Source organism: Anomaloglossus baeobatrachus, chromosome 8, assembly GCF_048569485.1.
Source record: "Anomaloglossus baeobatrachus isolate aAnoBae1 chromosome 8, aAnoBae1.hap1, whole genome shotgun sequence".
In the NCBI taxonomy this organism is placed as follows: Eukaryota; Metazoa; Chordata; class Amphibia; order Anura; family Aromobatidae; genus Anomaloglossus; species Anomaloglossus baeobatrachus.
The window spans coordinates 36180276-36203903 of record NC_134360.1 but is presented as its reverse complement, the minus strand read 5'-3'; the positions used below and the strand labels follow the sequence as shown (position 1 = coordinate 36203903).

Genomic DNA, 23628 nt, shown 5'->3' with positions numbered 1-23628 from the left:
TTATCCTGAGATGAATAAATAAGGACAGACAGCCGATCCAAACTGACAAAGGAAATTAAAAAAAAAAAATTAAAAAAAAATGTAACTCAGGGGTGTCCAACCAGAGCAGGGCATGCTGGGAGTTGTAGTTCTAAAACAGCAGGAGGGCTACAAGTTGGAGACCACTGACATAACATGCAAATTCATCACCTCTTAATAGCCGATATGCGATCAGACCCTCCCTTGTATGTGAACATTCCATAAACATCTCTAAGAGAAAAAAAAAATATATAAATAAAAATTTACAAAAAAAAAAAAATTTCAGGTCCTTAGCTCCTCCTCAATTTGCTTTTAGAATATGTAAACAGATATAAGACCACTGACATAACTGAGTGGAGGAGAAGGGGGCAATTCCTAATAATGGCCGCCATCACAATGCATGTATGCAGGGGTTGGGAGGAGCGAGAAAACAAAACAGGAGCAATTTAGGACATTCGTATAGTTCATGGATGGAGTCAGGATGCAGCAATCCAATATTTGAAGGGTATGTACATTTTCGCAACCCATTTTGGTTTACTGCTTCTGCACATCTAAATAGGCAATAGTGCAAATAGACATGATAAAAAAGCCGCAGCTTCAATGCAGAGCTATGCGTCTCCATGGTGACAGACTACAAGGAAACCCTTGTAGTCAGACCCTGCAGTCAGGCTTTATTCTACTCAAGTCGTCCTCGCTTTATACTTTCTTGATTTAAGGGGCAAAGGGGGGAACAGAGTAACATGATTACAAGAGAAGACTACATAGGACCTGGTTTGTGATCAGTAACCATGGAGACGCATTGGGGCTGTGTACACAATACGAGATGATTTTTTTTATTATTTATATTTTTTGGATCTGCCCTAGATTTAGATGTACTGAAACAATATAAGTGTCTTATCCTGCACAGGGAGGTCATGATTACACCTTCAGGGTGCGGTTACCCTTGGGAGGCCAAAAATAATAATAATAATAATAAGAAGAAAAAAAAAAAAAAAAAAAAAAAAAATCGCATAAAACTCAAAGAGCCACCCTTATTAAAAGGAGCGGCTCCCTTCTTAGAAAAAAAAAATACACATTCACCAGGTGCAAGCCACAAGATATCCTCCACGAGTCTCTGCTCTTCCAGGAGGGTCCATACTCTGGTGACGGCCCCCCAAAAGCTCTGGCACTCCCCAATTATCAAGGACTGGTCGAAGGGAAAATGTGGAGAGGGCTAATAGGTGAGGAGCTGGGGAGATGCATTCAGCAAGCGTATAAAAGACCTACGAGTCACCTCCTTCATGGTGAAAGTAAAAAAAAAAAAAAAAATCTCTAAAAATTTCCAAGTTTCTCAAAAGAGAAAAAAAACAAACAAAAAAAAAAAAAACAACTTTTCGGAATCTTCAAAGACGGATTCTATAAACTTGGTTTGGAGATTTTCAGTGGTTTCTGTGCTTATGTGTCGCCTACAATATTGGGTGGGGGGAGGGGAGTGAGGACATTTCCTTGGTGCATTTTTTTCCTGGGTCACCAAATTGCTATTGTTCATCTCTGCCCCCCGGCAGCAGGAGCTGTTTGGGGTCCCAGGGACGAAGCAGAGGAGGAGCCCCCATAGACATTCAGGTCCGGCACCCCGTCGGGAAGCTATCTCCCTTTCATAAAGCCTTCCAGCACTCTGTCACTTTTCTCTGAGAACCAGTATCCAGCCATGGCCGCCACGGCTCCAATGAAGATGGCGGTAAAGACCATGTCCCCTTTGGCCGCTAGAGTAGCCAGAGCGCAAATGACCACCCCGAAGAACATCTGTTGGAGAACCACCACCTCGTCGTCAGTGATGTCATCGAACAAGCCTTTCTCTGAGTCATCTGCCCACAAAACAAAAAAAGTTTAAATCCATCGCACAGTATATGGCAACCAACTCGTCACAAGCATCCTGCAGATAACTGTTCCCGGTGTAATTGAAATTTGTGTTATTTCCTCTACTACCCCTTCTACATAGCATAAACCAAAAGAGGAAACTGCAGCTTCATCCCCCTCCTCTCCCCTCCATGTATAATTTTACACTAGATGGATTCTTTGGGCCTAGGGAGGTTTTACTCAGAATCTGCTTGCAGGGGAAGACCAGACTGTTGGAAGGTGACAAAAGATGTAACTTTACCTACAAAATCATAATTTTGCATATACTAAAGGTTTTTTGCAACATATTGTAGGGATAAATACCGTATTTTTCGGATTATAAGACAAACTTTTTTTTAAAAAAATTGAAAGGAAAATGAGTGGTGCGTCTTATAAACTGAATGTAGCTTACCACGGGTGCTGGAGAGGGGGGGGGTGTCACAGGAGGCAGGGGAGATACTACCTACCGCTGGCGCTGTGCTGCGGGCGGTGTGGCAGGGGCCGCCATTCTGTAAACATTGGCGATGCAGGCTTCAAATAATGGAGCACGGAATTGGCGCGTGCGCAGATGGAGCTCTCTGCTTAAGATCTCATCTGAGCACGCACCGCCTCCGGCCCATTGATTCCCTGCAGTGGACTTAAGGAGAATGGTGCCCGGAGGCGGCGCATGCGCAGATGAGTTCTCAGCTTGTCATTGAGCCGAGGGGCTCCATCTGCACATGCGCCGACTCCGGGTGCCATTTCTTTAAAGCCTGCACCGCCGACAGCTTCTGGATGTTCCTCGTGCCTCACAGCGCCCACAGCGAGCATTTGGGACACCCATCGCACCGCCCTACTCCACCACCGTGCCCCTGCCTCCTGTGACCCCTCTTCACCACCGCTGCCACCCCCCCTCCAGTAAGAAAGCACCGAATTATAAAACAAACCCCATATTTTTTTTTTCCCTCTAAATTTGGGGTGAATCTTATAAAACGAAAAAGTACGGTAAACACCAACTTTGTTAGAGATCTAACTTTTTAAGCAATTTTTCACATTTGTATGATTTACCAAACTCCACAATGCCACCATGATTTACCTTTATGATCAGCCTTACAGGACCCGGCCACCCTGGAATAACCCTTCTCGCACACGCAGGTGTAACTCCCGTCCGTGTTCACGCACTCCTCCCGCAATCCTTTGCACTTGGGGATCTCATTGTCGCACTCGTCCACATCTGTGATACAGAAAGCAGATAATAGGTAGTAAGGTCACAAAGCTGCAAAAACGCTGCAAAAATGTTGCAAAACCGGAGTCGCTTGACATGACGTGTGCAACAGTGACACCTTGTGGCGGCAACGAGTACTGACTGCAAAAATAAATTTGCCATTTGCTTCTTATACGGAGCTGTCATGGATGTATACACAATATAAGGAGCTGACAGGAGCCATCATTTATAATCAGTTCATCTCCAATACTGCAGGCGTACTCACCCAGGCACTTGGCACCGTCACGATAGTACCCGGCATTGCATTTCTTACATCGTGCCGACCCTGCGCCCATGCATCCAATGCAAGATTTATCACAGTCTGTACGCAAAGATAAAAAAAAATAATAATATTATATTATTATTATTATTATTATTAATAATAATAATAATAAATTAAAAAGGAGAGTGACCCTTTTTATAGCAGCTCTGGATATTAGAAGAGGGCCCCTGGGCTCCTGCCAGTGGTAATAATGTTGCACGTTTACTGTGGCAAAGATTGGGTTTTGTGGTCCTTTGTGATTCAGTAATAAACATATATATATATATATATATATATATATATATATATATATATATATATATATTAATTATTACATGTATGTATGTATATATATATATATATATATAATGTGTGTGTATATTATAATATATATATATTATAATATACACACACATTATATATATATATACACATACATGTATGTATGTATGTATGTATGTATGTATGTATGTATGTATGTATGTATGTATGTATGTATGTATGTATGTATGTACGTATGTATGTATGTACCTCTCTGGCCCAGATGCCACATCTCTGCTGTCCAAAATCCCGAAATGTCTATCTGCTATATCCTCCTTCTTCTCCTCTCGCTTCCTAAAGCTCAATGTGGCCAAAACTGAACTAATCATCTTTCCTCCATCTCCCCTACACTCTCCACCTGATCTATCTATTACAATAAATAACACCACGCTCTCGCCAGTACCCAAAGTTCGCTGCCTCGGAGTGACCTTTGACTCTGCCTTATCCTTCATACCACACATCCAATCCCTCACCACCTCCTGCCGTCTTCAACTCAAAAATATTTCCAGAATCCGCCCTTTCCTCAATTTGCAATCTACTAAAATGCTAGTGCATGCCCTCATAATCTCCCGCCTCGACTACTGTAACATCCTCCTCTGTGGCCTCCCTGCCAACACGCTTGCCCCTCTCCAGTCCATCCTTAACTCTGCTGCCCGACTTATCCACCTCTCTCCTCAATACCACCCCGCTTCTCCTCTCTGCATGTCCCTCCACTGGCTTCCAATCTTCCACCGTATCCAATTCAAACTTCTAACACTGACCTACAAAGCTGTGCATAATCTTTCCCCTCCGTACATCTCCGAACTACTCTCCCACTACACTCCAACACGTCACCTCCGGTCCTCCCAAGATCTCCTCCTCTCCTCCTCTCTCATTCGCTCCTCACACAACCGACTCCAAGACTTCTCCCGAGCATCCCCAGTCTCCTGGAACTCGCTGCCTCAACACGTCAGACTATCCCCTACTCTTGCAAACTTGAAACGGAACCTGAAAACGCACCTGTTCAGAAATGCCTACAATCTACAATGAACTCGCTGCCGCCCGACCACCGTGCGCAGCTGCCGCCCGACCACCGTGCGCAGCTGCCGCCCGACCACCGTGCGGAGCTGCCGCCCGACCACCGTGCGGAGCTGCCGCCCGACCACCGTGCGGAGCTGCCGCCCGACCACCGTGCGGAGCTGCCGCCCGACCACCGTGCGGAGCTGCCGCCTGACCTACACCCCACCTACTGTCTCCTCCCCATAATCCTATAGAATGTAAGCCCGCAAGGGTAGGGCCCTCTTCCCTCTGTACTAGTCTGTCTACTGTAACTTGTATACGTATTTTGTATGTAACCCCCTTCTCATGTACAGCACCATGGAATTAATGGTGCTCTATAAATAAATAATAATAATAATAATATGTGTGTGTGTATGTATGTATGTATGTATGTATGTATGTATGTATGTATGTATGTATGTATGTATGTATGTATGTATGTATGTATATATATAAATAATATAGTTTATTACTGAATCACAAAGGACCACAAAACCCAATCTTTGCCACAGTAAACGTGCAACATTATTACCACTGGCAGGAGCCCAGGGGCCCTCTTCTAATATCCAGAGCCGCTATAAAAAGCGTCACTCTCCTTTGGAAGACCCATGTAAATCCACTTATCACACAAAGAGCCCATAGATTACACAGAAAATAGTCAACAGCGCTTGCCAAAAATTGTCAGAAAACTTTTATTTCTAACATTTATGTGGATATCCCCTTTATGAAACAACTGGACTTGAGGCTTAAAAGGTGGCGGCTCACCTCGGCAGTCATAGGATCCCTCTGTATTCAGGCAGTACTGGTTGGATTTGCAGCGATCTATGGTGCCACATTCATCAATGTCTGCGGAGGAAGAATAGAAATCCTGAGTGTGAAGGATGAGGGAGGGATCATGACCAAAACTGCAGGACAACCCTCGTTCTGACCCCCTGATGCCTACCTACCTGGATCAGCAGGGGTTATATAGACCGGATCTACCCAGGATATGGAGGCAATAGCTTTAGTGCCCGGAACCAGCAAGGAGTAGTGTAAAGTCGAGAACAGACGGGCGTATTTCATGGTCTGTATACAGACTGCAATGCCCAGACTTAGTGCACGACTCCCACCCTGAACCTACAGCAGACTTGGTGTATGACTCCCACCCTGAACCTACAGCAGACTTGGTGTATGACTCCCACCCTGAACCTACAGCAGACTTAGTGCAGGACTCCCACCCTGAACCTACAGCAGACTTAGGCGGGCTTTGCACACTACGACATCGCAGGCCGATTCTGCGATGCCGAGTGCGATAGTGCCCGCCCCCGTCGCAGCAGCGATATGTGGTGATAGCTGGCGTAGCGAAAATTATCGCTACGCCAGCTTCACACACACACTCACCTGCCGTGCGACGTCCCTGTGGCCGGCGACCCGCCTCCTTGTTAAGGGGGCGGGTCGTGCGGCGTCACTGCGACGTCACACGGCAGGCGGCCAATCGGAGCGGAGGGGCGGAGATGAGCAGGATGTAAACATCCCGCCCACCTCCTTCCTTCCGCATATCCTACGGAAGCCGCAGTGACGCCGGTAGGAGATGTTCCTCGCTCCTGCGGCTTCACACACAGCGATGTATGCTGCCGCAGGAGCGAGGAACAACATCGGACTGTCGCGTCAGCGTAATTATGAATTACGCCGACGCTGCACCGATGATACGATTACGACGATTTTGCGCTCGTTAATCGTATCATCGAGACTTTACACACTGCGATGTCGCATGCGATGCCGGAAGTGCGTCATTTTCAATTTGACCCCACCGACATCGCACCTGCGATGTCGCAGTGTGCAAAGCCCGCCTTCGTGCACGACTCCCACCCTGAACCTACAGCAGACTTAGTGCAGGACTCCCACCCTGAACCTACAGCAGACTTAGTGCACGACTCCCACCCTGAACCTACAGCAGACTTAGTGCAGGACTCCCACCCTGAACCTACAGCAGACTTAGTACACGACTCCCACCCTGAACCTACAGCAGACTTAGTACACGACTCCCACCCTGAACCCACAGCAGACTTAGTACACGACTCCCACCGTGAACAAACAGGAGACTTAGTGCAGGACTCCCACACTGAACTTACAGCCTCACAGACACATATGAAGCCTTACGTCCTGGTTTGGTCAGTCCACAAAATTTGCCCGTCTGACCTTGGTGTCACAGTAATATGCCCTCTGCGATCACTCACCAATACATTTCATGTCGTGCAGCATCCAGCCCTTCTTGCAGAGCACACACTGATCGTCCCCGGGTCCCAGGCACTTGCTGCAGGAACGGTGACATTCTGTAAAGAAAAATGAAATGCACAGAAGTCATCAGTAAAACAGGAAAGGATACGTGCAATGACGCTTACCCTCTAGTTTCTACATGCTTACTGACTGTTTCTAGCAAACCTGCTCTCCAAATGGCTATTTATGATTCTCAGCTGCGTTAAGTTCCTCCAGAGCAGCGATCTACAGATTAACATCTGAAGGGAGACTACAGCTCTCAGCAATGTGGGAGTTGTAGTTTCACAACAGCTCATGATTGCTGCCCCCCTGCGTCTGCTTGTACAGTTTCTGGCTATGCTGGGAGTTGTAGTTTCCCAGACTAATACGCTAGAATAGCTACTGCAATATAAGGAAAAGCACAGCGTCTGTACGGGAGCATGCACTATCGTCCCCTTACATACCAGAACATACCAGGTGGCTCTCATTTTTGGCTTCCTCATAATAACCGACTGCACAGTCCATACACAAGGGGCCACCATAGCTGGGATGACAGTCACACGTCCCCGTGCCGGCTCTGGTGCCCGCTCCGTTGCATTTTCCTCTCCCGTTGCAGGGCTGGTCAGTGCCACCCGGGCAGGCTGTAATACAGGGGAGGGAGAACATAGTACTGCAGCGGTAAGTTATCGGGTTCATCAAGAACACGTAAAATGGGTCTGAGAACTCACGTGCGCAATCCGGACCCCAGGTGCCCTCCGCGCAGCAGAGCTTCAACGTGTCCATACACAGCCAATCAAAGAGGTCGCTGGGGGCCTTGGGTCTAAGAAGCAAAGAAACATCGGGATCATACAATATATACTTGGGTGTTTGCCATTTTTGGGCGGGGAATCACCGGGACCTATCTAACATTTTGATTCTGCAAAAAAAAACAAACATAAAATGGTGACTAATTTCAACAATCTTTGAATAACTTAATAGTACGAGTGAATATAAGAAACTTTGTAATATATCTTATCAGAGGATTCTGTTTCTTTCTCCACTTATGAGCCCCTTCTCCTCGTTCTACCTACTGAGCACATCATTCACGCTGAGAAAAGAACGCTAAACTGAAGAAATAGCTCACCGAGGTCCAATTATTGCTATTTATTAAAGTTGATTGAATTAGGAGGAGAGAAATGGACATGTGCTGTGGCTTTCTAGTAAGTGTTTATTTCATCTCAGTGCTAGATTCACAGCTACACTGCTCAGTACTACTGTATACTGTCCTCCATGCTGCTTCTGAACATATGCTACAAGCAGGAGTCCCTCATGTCTGTGTGTGCCATCATGTATGGGAGAAATCAAAGCACCCACTAGCTCTGAGACAACTGAAACCGAAAGTGTTTTCCAAAAAGAAAAAAAAATAAATTACCCCTGTAGATGGGAGATGGACCCTCATCAATGAGCAGGTGTAACTGACTGGACAGCAGGCGATCCCAAGATCTGGTCTGTGCGATCCAGTCATCAACGAAGCACGGGGGGGGGGGGGGGGGGGGGGGCAGGATTGGCCTACAGTTTTCTAGTAAGTGTTTATTTCACCTCAGTGCTGGATTCACAGCTACACTGCTCAGCACTACTCTATAATATCCTCCATGCTGCTTCTGAGAGAAAGGAAGCAGGAGTCCCTTATATCAGTGTGTGCTGTGTTTGGGAGACATCATAGCACCTACTAGCTCAGAGAGGGTTTTCCAGGGAAAAAAAAAATTAATTACTCCTATAGACTAGATGGGGGATACACCTGCTCAATGATGAGGGTCCAACTGACGGATAGCAGGCGATCCCAAGATCTGGTCTGTGCGATCCAGTCTTGAACGAAGCAAAAGGGGGTAAAGATTGGCTTACAGCTTTCTAGTAAGTGTTCATTTCACATCAGTGCTGGATTCACAGCTACACTGTTTATACAGTAGTACTGATGTCCTCCATGCTGCTTCTGAACATATGCTACAAGCAGGAGTCCCTCTGTGTCTGTGTGTGCCATGTATGGGATACAAAGCACCCACTAGCTCTGAGACAACTAAAAACAAATTAAAATTACCCCTATAGATGGGATGGGGGATACACTTGCTCATTGATGAGGAGGGTCCGACTGAATGGACAGCAGGCAATCCCAAGATCTAGTCTCTGTGATCCAGTCTTGAACGAAGCACGGGGGGGGGAGCAGGATTGGCCTACAGTCTTCTAGTAAGTGTTTATTTCACCTCAGTGCTGGATTTACAGCTACACTGCTCAGCACTACTGTATAATATCCTCCATGCTGCTTCTGAGAGAAGGGAAGCAGGAGTCCCTTATATCTGTGTGTGCCAAGTATGGGAGACATCATAGCACCCACTAGCTCAGAGACAACTGAAAACAAAAAGGGTTTTCCGGGGGAGGAAAAAAAAATAAAAATAATATCTAAATTACTCCTATAGACAAGATGGGGGATGCACTTGCTCATTAATGGGGGTCCGACCGACTGGACAGTAGGCGATCCGAATATGCAATCCCACCTTGATTGAAGCAGAGGGGGGCACTATTGGCCTCTGCTCCATTCATTATCTATGGGGCTGCCGAGCACAGCGCTCAAGTATTTCCGGCAGCCTCATAAATAATGAATGGAGCCCTGATTGATCTAAGGAGGTCCCATATTTTGAACCTCAGTGATCAGCTAGATAACCCATATTACATGGGTAGGGGATACGGTTTCTTTATTCCCCAGCCTCACCTCTTAAACCACCAGGTCTCCAGATGTTCCTCATTCTGCTCCAACATCTTGTTACAGTCATAGTCGGTCTGGTCGCAGGCATTTTCTATCACCTCCAGAAGACGAGTCTCACTGCGGAAGCAGACAAATATCCCAAATTCTCAGTCCCCTAAAGCCTCATTCAGACGTTCACGTTGCATGTACAGTTTGCATCCATTTTTTCCCATGGATACAACACGCTCCCATTATAACCTATGGTGCTATTTACATATCTGTTTATTCACCGGCATTTTTTTCCAGCAGCATGCATAGCAAGGGTTAATCTATGCGATGGGTCCGTGAAAAAAAACACGCACAGCACAGGGATGACATCATCCTCCTCCAACATCCTCCTCCTTCCTAGCCATCCATCATCCTCCTCCATCATCCTTCTCCTTCCTAGTCATCGATCATCCTCCTTCCTAGCCATCCATCATCGTACTCCTTCCTAGCCATCCATCCTCCTCCATCATTCTCTTACAACCTAGCCATCCATGATCCTCCTCCATCATCCTCCTCCTTCCTAGCCACGCATCATCCTCCTCCTTCCTAGCCACGCATCCTCCTCCTCCTTCCTAGCCACGCATCATCCTCCTCCTTCCTAGCCACGCATCCTCCTCCTCCTTCCTAGCCACGCATCATCCTCCTCCTTCCTAGCCACGCATCCTCCTCCTCCTTCCTAGCCACGAATCCTCCTCCTCCTTCCTAGCCATCCATCATCCTCCTCCTCCTTCCTAGCCATCCTTCATCCTCCTCCTCCATCCTAGCCATCCATCATCCTCCTTCCTAGCCATCCATCATCCTCCTTCCTAGCCATCCATCATCCTCCTTCCTAGCCATCCATCATCCTCCTTCCTAGCCATCCATCATCCTCCTTCCTAGCCATCCATCATCCTCCTTCCTAGCCATCCATCATCCTCCTTCCTAGCCATCCATCATCCTCCTTCCTAGCCATCCATCATCCTCCTCCTCCTTCCTAGCCATCCATCATCCTCCTCCTCCTTCCTAGCCATCCATCATCCTCCTCCTCCTTCCTAGCCATCCATCATCCTCCTCCTCCTTCCTAGCCATCCATCATCCTCCTCCTCCTTCCTAGCCATCCATCATCCTCCTCCTCCTTCCTAGCCATCCATCATCCTCCTCCTCCTTCCTAGCCATCCATCATCCTCCTCCTCCTTCCTAGCCATCCATCATTCCTCCTCCTCCTTCCTAGCCATCCATCATCCTCCTCCTCCTTCCTAGCCATCCATCATCCTCCTCCTCCTTCCTAGCCATCCATCATCCTCCTCCTCCTCTAGCCATCCATCATCCTCCTCCTCCTTCCTAGCCATCCATCATCCTCCTCCTCCTTCCTAGCCATCCATCATCCTCCTCCTCCTTCTAGCCATCCAGCATCCTCCTCCTCCTTCTAGCCATCCAGCATCCTCCTCCTCCTTCCTAGCCATCCAGCATCCTCCTCCTCCTTCTAGCCATCCAGCATCCTCCTCCTCCTTCCTAGCCATCCAGCATCCTTCCTCCTCCTTCCTAGCCATCCAGCATCCTCCTCCTCCTTCCTAGCCATCCAGCATCCTCCTCCTCCTTCCTAGCCATCCATCATCCTCCTCCTCCTTCCTAGCCATCCAGCATCCTCCTCCTCCTTCCTAGCCATCAGCATCCTCCTCCTCCTTCCTAGCCATCCAGCATCCTCCTCCTCCTTCCTAGCCATCCAGCATCCTCCTCCTCCTTCCTAGCCATCCAGCATCCTCCTCCTCCTCCTAGCCATCCAGCATCCTCCTCTCCTTCCTAGCCATCCAGCATCCTCCTCCTCCTTCCTAGCCATCCATCATCCTCCTCCTCCTTCCTAGCCATCCATCATCCTCCTCCTCCTTCCTAGCCATCCATCATCCTCCTTCCTAGCCATCCATCATCCTCCTTCTCCTTCCTAGCCATCCATCATCCTCCTCCTCCTCTCCTAGCATCATCATCCTCCTCCTCCTCTCCTAGCCATCCATCATCCTCCTCCTCCTCTTCCTAGCCATCCATCATCCTCCTCCTCCTTCTAGCCATCCATCATCCTCCTCCTCCTCTCCTTCCTAGCCATCACATCATCCTCCTCCTCCTCCTTCCTAGCCATCCATCATCATCCTCCTCCTCCTCCTTCCTAGCCATCCATCCCCCCCCCCATCCACCCTCCATCATCATCCCTCCTCCTTCCTAGCCATCCATCATCCTCCTCCTCCATCCTAGCCATCCATCATCCTCCTCCTCTCCTTCCTAGCCATCCATCATCCTCCTCCTCCTCCTTCCTAGCCATCCATCATCATCATCCTCCTCCTCCTCCTCCCTGACTATCCATCATCCTCCTCCTCACTTCCTAGCCATCCATCTCTCCTCCTCCTTCCTGGCCATCCTCTTCCTCCTCCTCCTCCTCCTTCCTGGCCATCCATCTTCCTCCTCCTCCTTCCTGGCCATCCATCTTCCTCCTCCTCCTCCTCCTTCCTGGCCATCCATCTTCCTCCTCCTCCTCCTCCTTCCTGGCCATCCATCCTCCTCCTCCTCCTCCTCCTTCCTGGCCATCCATACCTCCTCCTCCTCCTCCTTCCTGCCATCCATCTTCCTCCTCCTCCTCCTTCCTGGCCATCCATCTTCCTCCTCCTCCTCCTCCTTCCTGGCCATCCATCTTCCTCCTCCTCCTTCCTGGCCATCCATCTTCCTCCTCCTCCTTCCTGGCCATCCATCTTCCTCCTCCTCCTTCCTGGCCATCCATCTTCCTCCTCCTCCTTCCTGGCCATCCATCTTCCTCCTCCTCCTTCCTGGCCATCCATCTTCCTCTCCTCCTTCCTAGCCATCCATCATCCTCCTCCTCCTCCTTCCTAGCCATCCATCATCCTCTCCTCCTCCTCTTCCTAGCCATCCATCATCCTCACTCCTCCTCCTTCCTAGCCATCCATCATCCTCCTCCTCCTCCTTCCTAGCCATCCATCATCCTCCTCCTTCCTAGCCATCCATCATCCCTCCTCCTCCTCCTTTCCTAGCCATCCATCATCCTCCTTCCTAGCCATCCATCATCCTCCTCCTCCTCCTCCTTCCTAGCCATCCATCATCCTCCTCCTCCTCCTTCCTAGCCATCCATCATCCACCTCCTCCTCCTTCCTAGCCATCCATCATCCTCCTCCTCCTCCTTCCTAGCCATCCATCATCATCATCCCTCCTCCTCCTCCCTGACTATCCATCTTCCTCCTCCTCCTTCTGGCCATCCATCTTCCTCCTCCTCCTCCTCCTCCTCCTTCCTGGCCATCCATCTTCCTCCTCCTCCTCTCCTTCCTGGCCATCCATCTTCCTCCTCCTCCTCCTCCTCCTTCCTGGCCATCCATCTTCCTCCTCCTCCTCTTCCTGGCCATCCATCTTCTCCTCCTCCTCCTTCCTGGCCATCCATCTTCCTCCTCCTCCTCCTTCCTAGCCATCCATCTTCCTCCTCCTCTCCTCCTTCCTGGCCATCCATCTTCCTCCTCCTCCTTCCTGGCCATCCATCTTCCTCCTCCTCCTTCCTGGCCATCCCATCTTCCTCCTCCTCCTTCCTGCCATCCATCTTCCTCCTCCTCCTTCCTGGCCATCCATCTTCCTCCTCCTCCTCCTTCCTAGCCATCCATCATCCTCCTCCTCCTTCCTAGCCATCCATCATCCTCCTCCTCCTCCTTCCTAGCCATCCATCATCCTCCTCCTCCTCCTTCCTAGCCATCCATCATCCTCCTCCTCCTCCTTCCTAGCCATCCATCATCTCCTCCTTCCTAGCCATCCATCATCCTCCTCCTCCTCCTCCTCCTTCCTAGCCATCCATCATCCTCCTTCCTAGCCATCCATCTTCCTCCTCCTCCTCCTTCCTAGCCATCCTCATCCTCCTCCTCCTCCTCCTCCTAGCCATCCATCATCCTCCTCCTCCTCCTCCTTCTAGCCATCCATCATCATCATCCTCCTCCTCCTCCTCCCTGACTATCCATCATCCTCCTCCTCCTTCCTAGCCATCCATCTACCCTCCTCCTTCCTGGCCACCACTTCCTCCTCCTCCTCCTCCTTCCTGGCCATCCATCTTCCTCTCCTCCTCCTCCTGGCCATCCATCTTCCTCCTCCTCCTCCTTCCTGGCCATCCATCTTCCTCCTCCTCCTCCTTCCTGGCCATCCATCTTCCTCCTCCTCCTCCTCCTTCCTGGCCATCCATCTTCCTCCTCCTCCTCCTCCTTCCTGGCCATCCATCTCCTCTCCTCCTCCTCCTTCCTGGCCATCCATCTTCCTCCTCCTCCTCCTCCTTCCTGGCCATCCATCTTCCTCCTCCTCCTCCTCCTTCCTGGCCATCCATCTTCCTCCTCCTCCTCCTCCTTCCTGGCCATCCATCTTCCTCCTCCTCCTTCCTGGCCATCCATCTTCCTCCTCCTCCTTCCTGGCCATCCAACTTCCTCCTCCTCCTTCCTGGCCATCCATCTTCCTCCTCCTCCTTCCTGGCCATCCATCTTCCTCCTCCTCCTCCTCCTTCCTGGCCATCCATCTCCTCCTCCTCCCCTCCTTCCTGGCCATCCATCTTCCTCCTCCTCCTCCTCCTTCCTGGCCATCCATCTTCCTCCTCCTCCTCCTTCCTAGCCATCCATCATCCTCCTCCTCCTTCCTAGCCATCCATCATCCTCCTCCTCCTTCCTAAGCCATCCATCATCCTCCTCCTCCTCCTTCCTAGCCATCCATCAACCTCCTCCTCCTCCTTCCTAGCCATCCATCATCCTCCTCCTTCCTAGCCATCCATCATCCTCCTCCTCCTCCTCCTCCTTCCTAGCCATCCATCATCCTCCTTCCTAGCCATCCATCATCCTCCTCCTCCTCCTCCTTCCTAGCCATCCATCATCCTCCTCCTCCTTCCTAGCCATCCATCATCCTCCTCCTCCTCCTTCCTAGCATCCATCATCCTCCTCCCTCCTCCTTCCTAGCCATCCATCATCCTCCTCCTCCTCCTTCCTAGCCATCCACATCATCATCATCCTCCTCCTCCTCCTCCCTGACTATCCATCATCCTCCTCCTCCTTCCTAGCCATCCATCTTCCTCCTCCTCCTTCCTGGCCATCCATCTTCCTCTCCTCCTCCTTCTGGCCATCCATCTTCCTCCTCCTCCTTCCTGCCATCCATCTTCCTCCTCCTCCTTCCTGGCCATCCATCTTCCTCCTCCTCCTTTCTGGCCATCCATCTTCCTCCTCCCTCCTCCTCCTTCCTGGCCATCCATCTTCCTCCTCCTCCTTCTGGCCATCCATCTTCCTCCTCCTCCTTCCTGGCCATCCATCTTCCTCCTCCTCCTTCCTGGCCATCCATCTTCCTCCTCCTCCTCCTCCTCCTGGCCATCCATCTTCCTCCTCCTCCTCCTCCTCCTTCCTGGCCATCCATCTTCCTCCCTCCTCCTCCTCCTTCCTGGCCATCCATCTTCCTCCTCCTCCTCCTCCTTCTGGCCATCCATCATCCTCCTCCTCCTTCCTAGCCATCCATCATCCTCCTCCTCCTTCCTAGCCATCCATCATCCTCCTCCTCCTCCTTCCTAGCCATCCATCATCCTCCTTCCTAGCCATCCATCATCCTCCTCCTCCTCCTTCCTAGCCATCCATCATCCTCCTCCTCCTCCTTCCTAGCCATCCATCATCCTCCTCCTCCTCCTTCCTAGGCCATCATCATCCTCCTCCTCCACCTCCTTCTAGCCATCCATCATCCTCCTCCTCCTCCTTCCTGGCCATCCATCTTCCTCCTCCTCCTCCTCCTTCCTGGCCATCCATCTTCCTCCTCCTCCTCCTCCTTCCTGGCCATCCATCTTCCATCCTCCTCCTCCTCCTTCCTGGCCATCCATCTTCCTCCTCCTGCTCCTCCTCCTTCCTGGCCATCCATCTTCCTCCTCCTCCTCCTCCTTCCTGCCATCCATCTCTCCTCCATCCTCCTCCTCCTTCCTGGCCATCCATCTTCCTCCTCCTTCCTAGCCATCCATCATCCTCCTCCTCCTTCCTAGCCATCCATCATCCTCCTCCTCCTTCCTAGCCATCCATCACACCTCCTCCTCCTTCCTAGCCATCCATCATCCTCCTCCTCCTTCCTAGCCATCCATCATCCTCCTCCTCCTTCCTAGCCATCCATCATCCTCCTCCTCCTCCTTCCTAGCCATCCATCCTCCTCCTCCTCCTTCCTAGCCATCCATCCTCCTCCTCCTCCTCCTAGCATCCATCCTCCTCCTCCTCCCTAGCCATCCATCATCCTCCTCCTCCTTCCTAGCCATCCATCATCCTCCTCCTCCTTCCTAGCCATCCATCATCCTCCTCCTCCTCTTCCTAGCCATCCATCATCCTCCTCCTCCTCCTTCTAGCCATCCATCATCCTCCTCCTCCTTCCAGGCCATCCATCATCCTCCTCCTCCTTCCTAGCCATCCATCATCCTCCTCCTCCTCCTTCCTAGCCATCCATCATCATCCTCCTCCTCCTCCTCCTCCTCCTTCCTAGCCATCCATCATTCTCCTCCTCTTCCTAGCCATCCATCTCCTCCTCCTCCTTCCTAGCCATCCATCATCCTCCTCCTCCTCCTTCCTAGCCATCCATCATCATCCTCCTCCTCCTCCTCCTCCTTCCTAGCCATCCATCATCCTCCTCCTCCTCCTTCCTAGCCATCCATCATCCTCCTCCTCCTCCTCCTCCTTCCTAGCCATCCATCATCCTCCTCCTCCTCCTCCTCCTCCTTCCTAGCCATCCATCATCCTCCTCCTCCTCCTTCTTGGCCATCCATCATCCTCCTCCATCCATCCATCCATACTTTTCATTTTTACCACTTATTTGACAGCAATTTTCTTATCCTACAGGAAAACTTTCTTTAAAGAGGAGTCCAGAGACCCCTCATTAATTCACAGCAGTGGCGGCCATGAGGACATCCCGGGTACCTGCTCTCATACTTTGCCAGCTTCTCCTCTTCCCACGCCGTGTTGCCTCCACCAAAATTTTGCCCGGCTGTTTTCTCTATGCCCTAAAAAAAAAATGAAACATTAATCTTAAAGAGGGACCACTAAACCAAACTCTATGGCCGGTCATGCCAGGTGAACTTGGTGCTTCCCCTGATCCTGAAATGGTTGATAACAGGGAATAATAGTGCATGAACGTATCACAGACGTTAGGCTGAGCCGCTCTTTAGAGGAGTATGGGGCGCCCCACCCGTACAGGACAAGAGATCATGAGAGCCATGAGAAGGGAAGGAGCTGCTCGGAGACATTGTGGCGCACATAGTGCACGGTTTCATGGTGCGGCACTATGGATGCGGGCACGCCGGTTCACTTTATGGGGGGGGGGGGCGCTGATTTTCCTGGATCTCATGGTCTCACCTTTAGGAAATTGTTGACCAGGCTGCGGCAGGTCCAGCACGGCTCTTGTTTGGAGGCGCCAAGTCTGGAGAGGAGAAGAAATAGGAGCAGAGAGCCCAGCAAGGAATCCATAAGTCTGTGCCGGGCGTCCATGATGGAGAACCAGAGAAACCAGAGCTGACCCTAGGGAAAGAAGGAGTGATCACATCGGTGTAGAGAGGCTTTGCCGCCATTACTACATCCACTGGAGCCATCGCCCCACTCTCCAGTACACCCACCCGTCCATACTGGTAGCTACAACACAAAGCCGCATGACCACCCACATTGTCACCCGGCTCTCCACCCCGACTGCTCTGCAGGGAGTGAAATCAGCTGCATCCCCATAACAGAAGACAGACCCAAGATGTCACCTTATTTTTAACCCTGCGCATTACGCCCCCGGCTGTGACACTGATTATAGAGCGGTGGAGGTTTGAGGTCTCTGGGACAGCGAAAAAAAAAAAAGTACCAATCTTCTGCATAAGATGAACAGATGTGTCCAATACCGGAGCAGGCCGGCTCACGCCGAAGCACGATGAGATGTAAGGAGCTTATAGGGCCGCTCCCTGCTCAGCGCAACAACAGCAAAGATTCTATTACTGCAAGGCCTCCAAAATAAAAGCCGCCCCCAGAAATGTCCTGATCAGTGTTATTCTACCGTAATGTGTACACAGCGACTGGGTGTAAGATAAGGGGCAGATCTGGGACAACCATCAGCTCGTGCGATAGAGAGTGAGGAAGGGGGGGCAGGCGCAATAGACAGCGAGGGGGTGGGCGCAATAGACAGCGAGGGGGTGGGCGCAATAGGCAGCGAGGGGGTGGGCGCAATAGACAGCGAGGGGGTGGGCGCAATAGGCAGCGAGGGGGTGGGCGCAATAGGCAGCGAGGGGACGGGCGCAATAGGCAGCGAGGGGGCGGGCGCAATAGGCAGCGAGGGGGCGGGCGCAATAGACAGCGAGGGGGCGGGCGCAATAGACAGCGAGGGGGCGGGCGCAATAGACAGCGAGGGGGGCGGGCGCAATAGACAGCGAGGGGGCGGGCGCAATAGACAGCGAGGGGGCGGGCGCAATAGACAGCGAGGGGGGTGGGCGCAATAGACAGCGAGGGGGTGGGCGCAATAGACAGCGAGGGGGGGTGGGCGCAATAGACAGCGAGGGGGTGGGCGCAATAGACAGCGAGGGGGTGGGCGCAATAGACAGCGAGGGGGTGGGCGCAATAGACAGCGAGGGGTGTGGGCGCAATAGACAGCGAGGGGGTGGGCGCAATAGACAGCGAGGGGGTGGGCGCAATAGACAGCGAGGGGGTGGGCGCAATAGACAGCGAGGGGGTGGGCGCAATAGACAGCGAGGGGGTGGGCGCAATAGACAGCGAGGGGGTGGGCGCAATAGACAGCGAGGGGGTGGGCGCAATAGACAGCGAGGGGGGGTGGGCGCAATAGACAGCGAGGGGGTGGGCGCAGCAAATAGAGAGCAGTGGGTGAGTGCAGAGGGACGGGCCCAACAATAGAGAGCGGGGGGTTGAGCGCAACAAATAGAGAGCGCAAGGGGGTGGGCACAGCAAATAGAGCGCGGGGGGGCAGATGCAGCAAATAGAGAGTGGGGGTGAGAGCCAAAATAGAGAGCAGGGGCAGGTGCAATAGAGAGCCAGGGAACAGGCAAAGGAATAGAGAGGAGCAGGGAGAAACAATACAGCGGAGGAGGCGGGCACAGAGCAAGTGCACAATAGAGTGCTGAGGGTGGGCGCAGAAATAGAAAGCGGGGGCGGGCGCAGCAGTGGAGAGCAGAGGACAAATAGACGCAAAACAGAGCCGGGAAAATGCTGGGCTCGATAGAGGGGCGCAATACAGAGCGGGGGAAGGGCAAGCGCAGCAATAGAGAGCAGGAAAGAACAATAGAGTGCGGGGGACGGGCAGGCGCAATAGAGTGCGGGGGACGGGCAGGCGCAATAGAGTGCGGGGGACGGGCAGGCGCAATAGAGGGAGATGAACAATAAAAAGATGATGGAAAAGAGAAATAAATAAATAAAATAAATAAATAAAGCAAAGTGCACTGAAGAGAGACTGAAGAGAGTGAGCGAGACAGCAGGAGACAGCATGTGAGGGGTGAAAGAAACAAGCAAAGAGAGCTGTATATTCTGTGCTTGTTGGGTGCAGTCACTTATGATTTCCTGCAATCACACATTTGCTGTCCAGGATATTTAATTATTAATAATCAATAAATAATTAATACCCCCATCATCCAACACTGACTAAATATTTCATCATGTTATCTGAGCGTTGTGAGGTGACATTCTCATGTGAGGAGCGGGTGTCTCAGGTGAGAACCTGGTCTGGGGTCTGCTGCTGTTGTCCCAAGGACTGACCCCTCCCCATAATTCTATGACATCAATTAGGCGACTGCAGAATTACAAGGGCTTGATCCGCAGTCCAGCAGAGCTGGTGACATAATGTGTCTTTTGGGGGGTCCCGATCAATGACACTCCCCTTCCCGTATTATTACCTTATGCCTTTAAAGGGAATGTGTCACCAGGTGTTTACTCCCCCATTTGAGAGCAGCATAACGTAGAGACAGAGACCCTGCTTCCAGTGATGTGTCACTTACTGAGTTGTCTGCTGTCATTTTGATAAAATCACTGCAGATCTAGCAGTTATCCAGAGCTCATGGATATGCTGGACTACCAAGTAGTCCTGTAATGATAATCTACTGTTGATTAAACAGTGATTTTATCAAAACTACACTAAGCAGCCCAGTAAGTGACACATCGCTGGAATCAGCGTCTCTGTCTCTACATTATGCTGCTCTTGGATTGGGTGGCAAAAAACGGGTGACAGATTCCCTTAATCAGTGCATATGGGGGGGGGGGGGGTCATCTTGGTGATACAGCCCTCTAAGAAGAGGATAAACATGTGAGGGACGAGTGTCCTCTGTGGATTCGGAGCTCTCGGACCACATGGATGTAGCAGCACAGATCTTCCCTTGTCATTTTGCCCACATATAGCGCAGTGATCTGACCTGTGTGACTTACTGCCAGCCTATGGGAACCCACAGAAATGCACCTGGTCTTCCTGCCTCACCACCACTCCCCTGCCTGGCAGCACATATCCTGCATCAGGTGAGCTTTATGCATGCCCAGTGTTACATACCACCTGTGCCATGCACAAGCCTGGCATATGCAGCTCTTAGTTGGCATTTCTGCATTATCAAGAAGCAGAATATACCAGGCTGGGATATGCACAAAGCACAGGTCATGTCCATAGGCCCCTGGTGCCCATGGTGGAGCCTGGTACATGCCACTCTTGCATTAATCCCAGCAATATCTTGCAGCGTGCACACTGCCCATGCCATATGGTGCAGAACACAGGTGATGGCCATTGGTAACAATGAACAGAATGTGCCATGTTGGGGAATGCGTGAAGCATATGGTGCAGAACACAGAGGCATACAAGGCCATGGCAACATGGGGCGGAATATGCCAGGCTGGGACATGGGATGGCGGTGCACATGTGTGTGCCATATTTCCTTATGCCAACATCCAAGCCTGGCATCTGCGGCTCTTGGTTGGCATTTCTGCATTAATCCCAGTGATATCTTGCAAAGGGCACAGTGCCCATGTCACATGGCGCAGAAGACCCATGTATGAAAGGCCACACTAACAATGGGTAAAGCATATGGCCATATAGTGCTGCTGTATTCTGCCCCCCTTGGCACCACCATTTATGCATGGTCATGCGTGCCCAATGCCCATACAGACACATTCTGCACCATATGACACGGGCACCCAGCAGTGCAGAATGCTGCATACTCCGGGCATGCATCACTCACACACCCTGCCCATATACCAGCTGGCCACACAGCTCCTCCACGATATAAATGGCCGCCAGCCCCATAGCCGTGCCCTCCCCCGTGCCAGCACCCACCTCCAGCCGCCGTGCCCCTCACACAGACGCCGGCCGCAGCTGACGCTTTCTTCTTCCCCGCAGCTCCCAGCATGCACCGCTCCTCCCGCACCGCAATCCTCAGCTGCGGCTGCAGGACACGTCTCTGCCACTGGAGCGGCCTCTCAGCCAATCAGAGCGAGCCATGTGCGCTGACGTCACCGTTCGAGCCGAATCCTTCGTTCGAACTGTGAGAGGCCGGCGGCTGCCAGCGAGCGTTAACCCCGTGCGTGCTGCAGCGCTCCGACAGGAGTGACACTGGATACGCAGGAGGCTATTAATAACCTGCAGGGAGAGTTCTAGATGGAGCAGATGTTCTGCAGAGATTTACAAGCAGAAGATTCACATTAGTATAAGGGAGACAGGGAAATATATTATCGGATATATATAATATAGAGGATACAGGCTGCTGGCTGTGTATATATAATATGGAGGATACAGGCTGCTGGCTGTGTATATATAATATGGAGGATACAGGCTGCTGGCTGTGTATATATAATATGGAGGATACAGGCTGCTGGCTGTGTATATATAATATGGAGGATACAGGCTGCTGGCTGTGTATATATAATATAGAGGATACAGGCTGCTGGCTGTGTATATATAATATAGAGGATACAGGCTGCTGGCTGTGTATATATAATATAGAGGATACAGGCTGCTGGCTGTGTATATATAATATAGAGGATACATGCTGCTGGCTGTGTATGTATAATATAGAGGATACAGGCTGCTGGCTGTGTATGTATAATATAGAGGATACAGGCTGCTGGCTGTGTATGTATAATATAGAGGATACAGGCTGCTGGCTGTGTATGTATAATATAGAGGATACAGGCTGCTGGCTGTGTATATAGAATATAGAGGATACAGGCTGCTGGCTGTGTATATATAATATGGAGGATACAGGCTGCTGGCTGTGTATATATAATATAGAGGATACAGGCTGCTGGCTGTGTATATATAATATAGAGGATACAGGCTGCTGGCTGTGTATATATAATATAGAGGATACAGGCTGCTGGCTGTGTATATATAATATAGAGGATACAGGCTGCTGGCTGTGTATGTATAATATAGAGGATACAGGCTGCTGGCTGTGTATATAGAATATAGAGGATACAGGCTGCTGGCTGTGTATATATAATATAGAGGATACAGGCTGCTGGCTGTGTATATATAATATAGAGGATACAGGCTGCTGGCTGTGTATGTATAATATAGAGGATACAGGCTGCTGGCTGTGTATATAGAATATAGAGGATACAGGCTGCTGGCTGTGTATATATAATATGGAGGATACAGGCTGCTGGCTGTGTATATAGAATATAGAGGATACAGGCTGCTGGCTGTGTATATATAATATAGAGGATACAGGCTGCTGGCTGTGTATATATAATATGGAGGATACAGGCTGCTGGCTGTGTATATATAATATAGAGGATACAGGCTGCTGGCTGTGTATATATAATATAGAGGATACAGGCTGCTGGCTGTGTATGTATAATATAGAGGATACAGGCTGCTGGCTGTGTATATAGAATATAGAGGATACAGGCTGCTGGCTGTGTATATATAATATGGAGGATACAGGCTGCTGGCTGTGTATATAGAATATAGAGGATACAGGCTGCTGGCTGTGTATATATAATATAGAGGATACAGGCTGCTGGCTGTGTATATAGAATATAGAGGATACAGGCTGCTGGCTGTGTATATATAATATGGAGGATACAGGCTGCTGGCTGTGTATATATAATATAGAGGATACAGGCTGCTGGCTGTGTATATATAATATAGAGGATACAGGCTGCTGGCTGTGTATATATAATATAGAGGATACAGGCTGCTGGCTGTGTATATATAATATAGAGGATACAGGCTGCTGGCTGTGTATATATAATATAGAGGATACAGGCTGCTGGCTGTGTATATATAATATAGAGGATACAGGCTGCTGGCTGTGTATATATAATATAGAGGATACAGGCTGCTGGCTGTGTATATATAATATAGAGGATACAGGCTGCTGGCTGTGTATATATAATATAGAGGATACAGGCTGCTGGCTGTATATATATAATATAGAGGATACAGGCTGCTGGCTGTGTATATATAATATAGAGGATACAGGCTGCTGGCTGTGTATATATAATATAGAGGACACAGGCTACTGGCTGTGTATATATAATATAGAGGATACAGGCTACTGGCTGTGTATATATAATATAGAGGATACAGGCTGCTGGCTGCATATATATAATATAGAGGATACAGGTTTCTGGCTGTGTATATATAATATAGAGGATACAGGCTGCTGGCTGTGTATATATAATATAGAGGATACAGGCTGCTGGCTGTGTATATATAATATAGAGGATACAGGCTGCTGGCTGTGTATATATAATATAGAGGATACAGGCTGCTGGCTGTGTATATATAATATAGAGGATACAGGCTGCTGGCTGTGTATATATAATATAGAGGATACAGGCTGCTGGCTGTGTATATATAATATGGAGGATACAGGTTGGTGATTGCATATAGTGTATACACTGCCCTATACTA

General features: G+C 50.2%; 1 protein-coding gene across 1 annotated transcript; it reads right to left on the bottom strand.

Moving 5' to 3' along the window:
• Positions 1–8: 8 nt before the first annotated feature.
• Positions 9–21140, bottom strand: CRELD1 (CRELD disulfide isomerase 1). The gene is made up of 11 exons (XM_075320718.1): positions 21043–21140; positions 17109–17270; positions 16674–16756; positions 9736–9846; positions 7721–7812; positions 7457–7633; positions 6974–7069; positions 5523–5603; positions 3363–3458; positions 2969–3106; positions 9–1862 (listed from the first exon to the last, which is right to left on the bottom strand). The coding sequence occupies exons 2-11, from the start codon at positions 17238–17240 to the stop codon at positions 1642–1644; spliced, it is 1227 nt and encodes a 408-aa protein (XP_075176833.1). The 5' UTR covers positions 17241–17270; positions 21043–21140; the 3' UTR covers positions 9–1641.
• Between the last annotated feature and the right edge of the window lie 2488 nt (positions 21141–23628).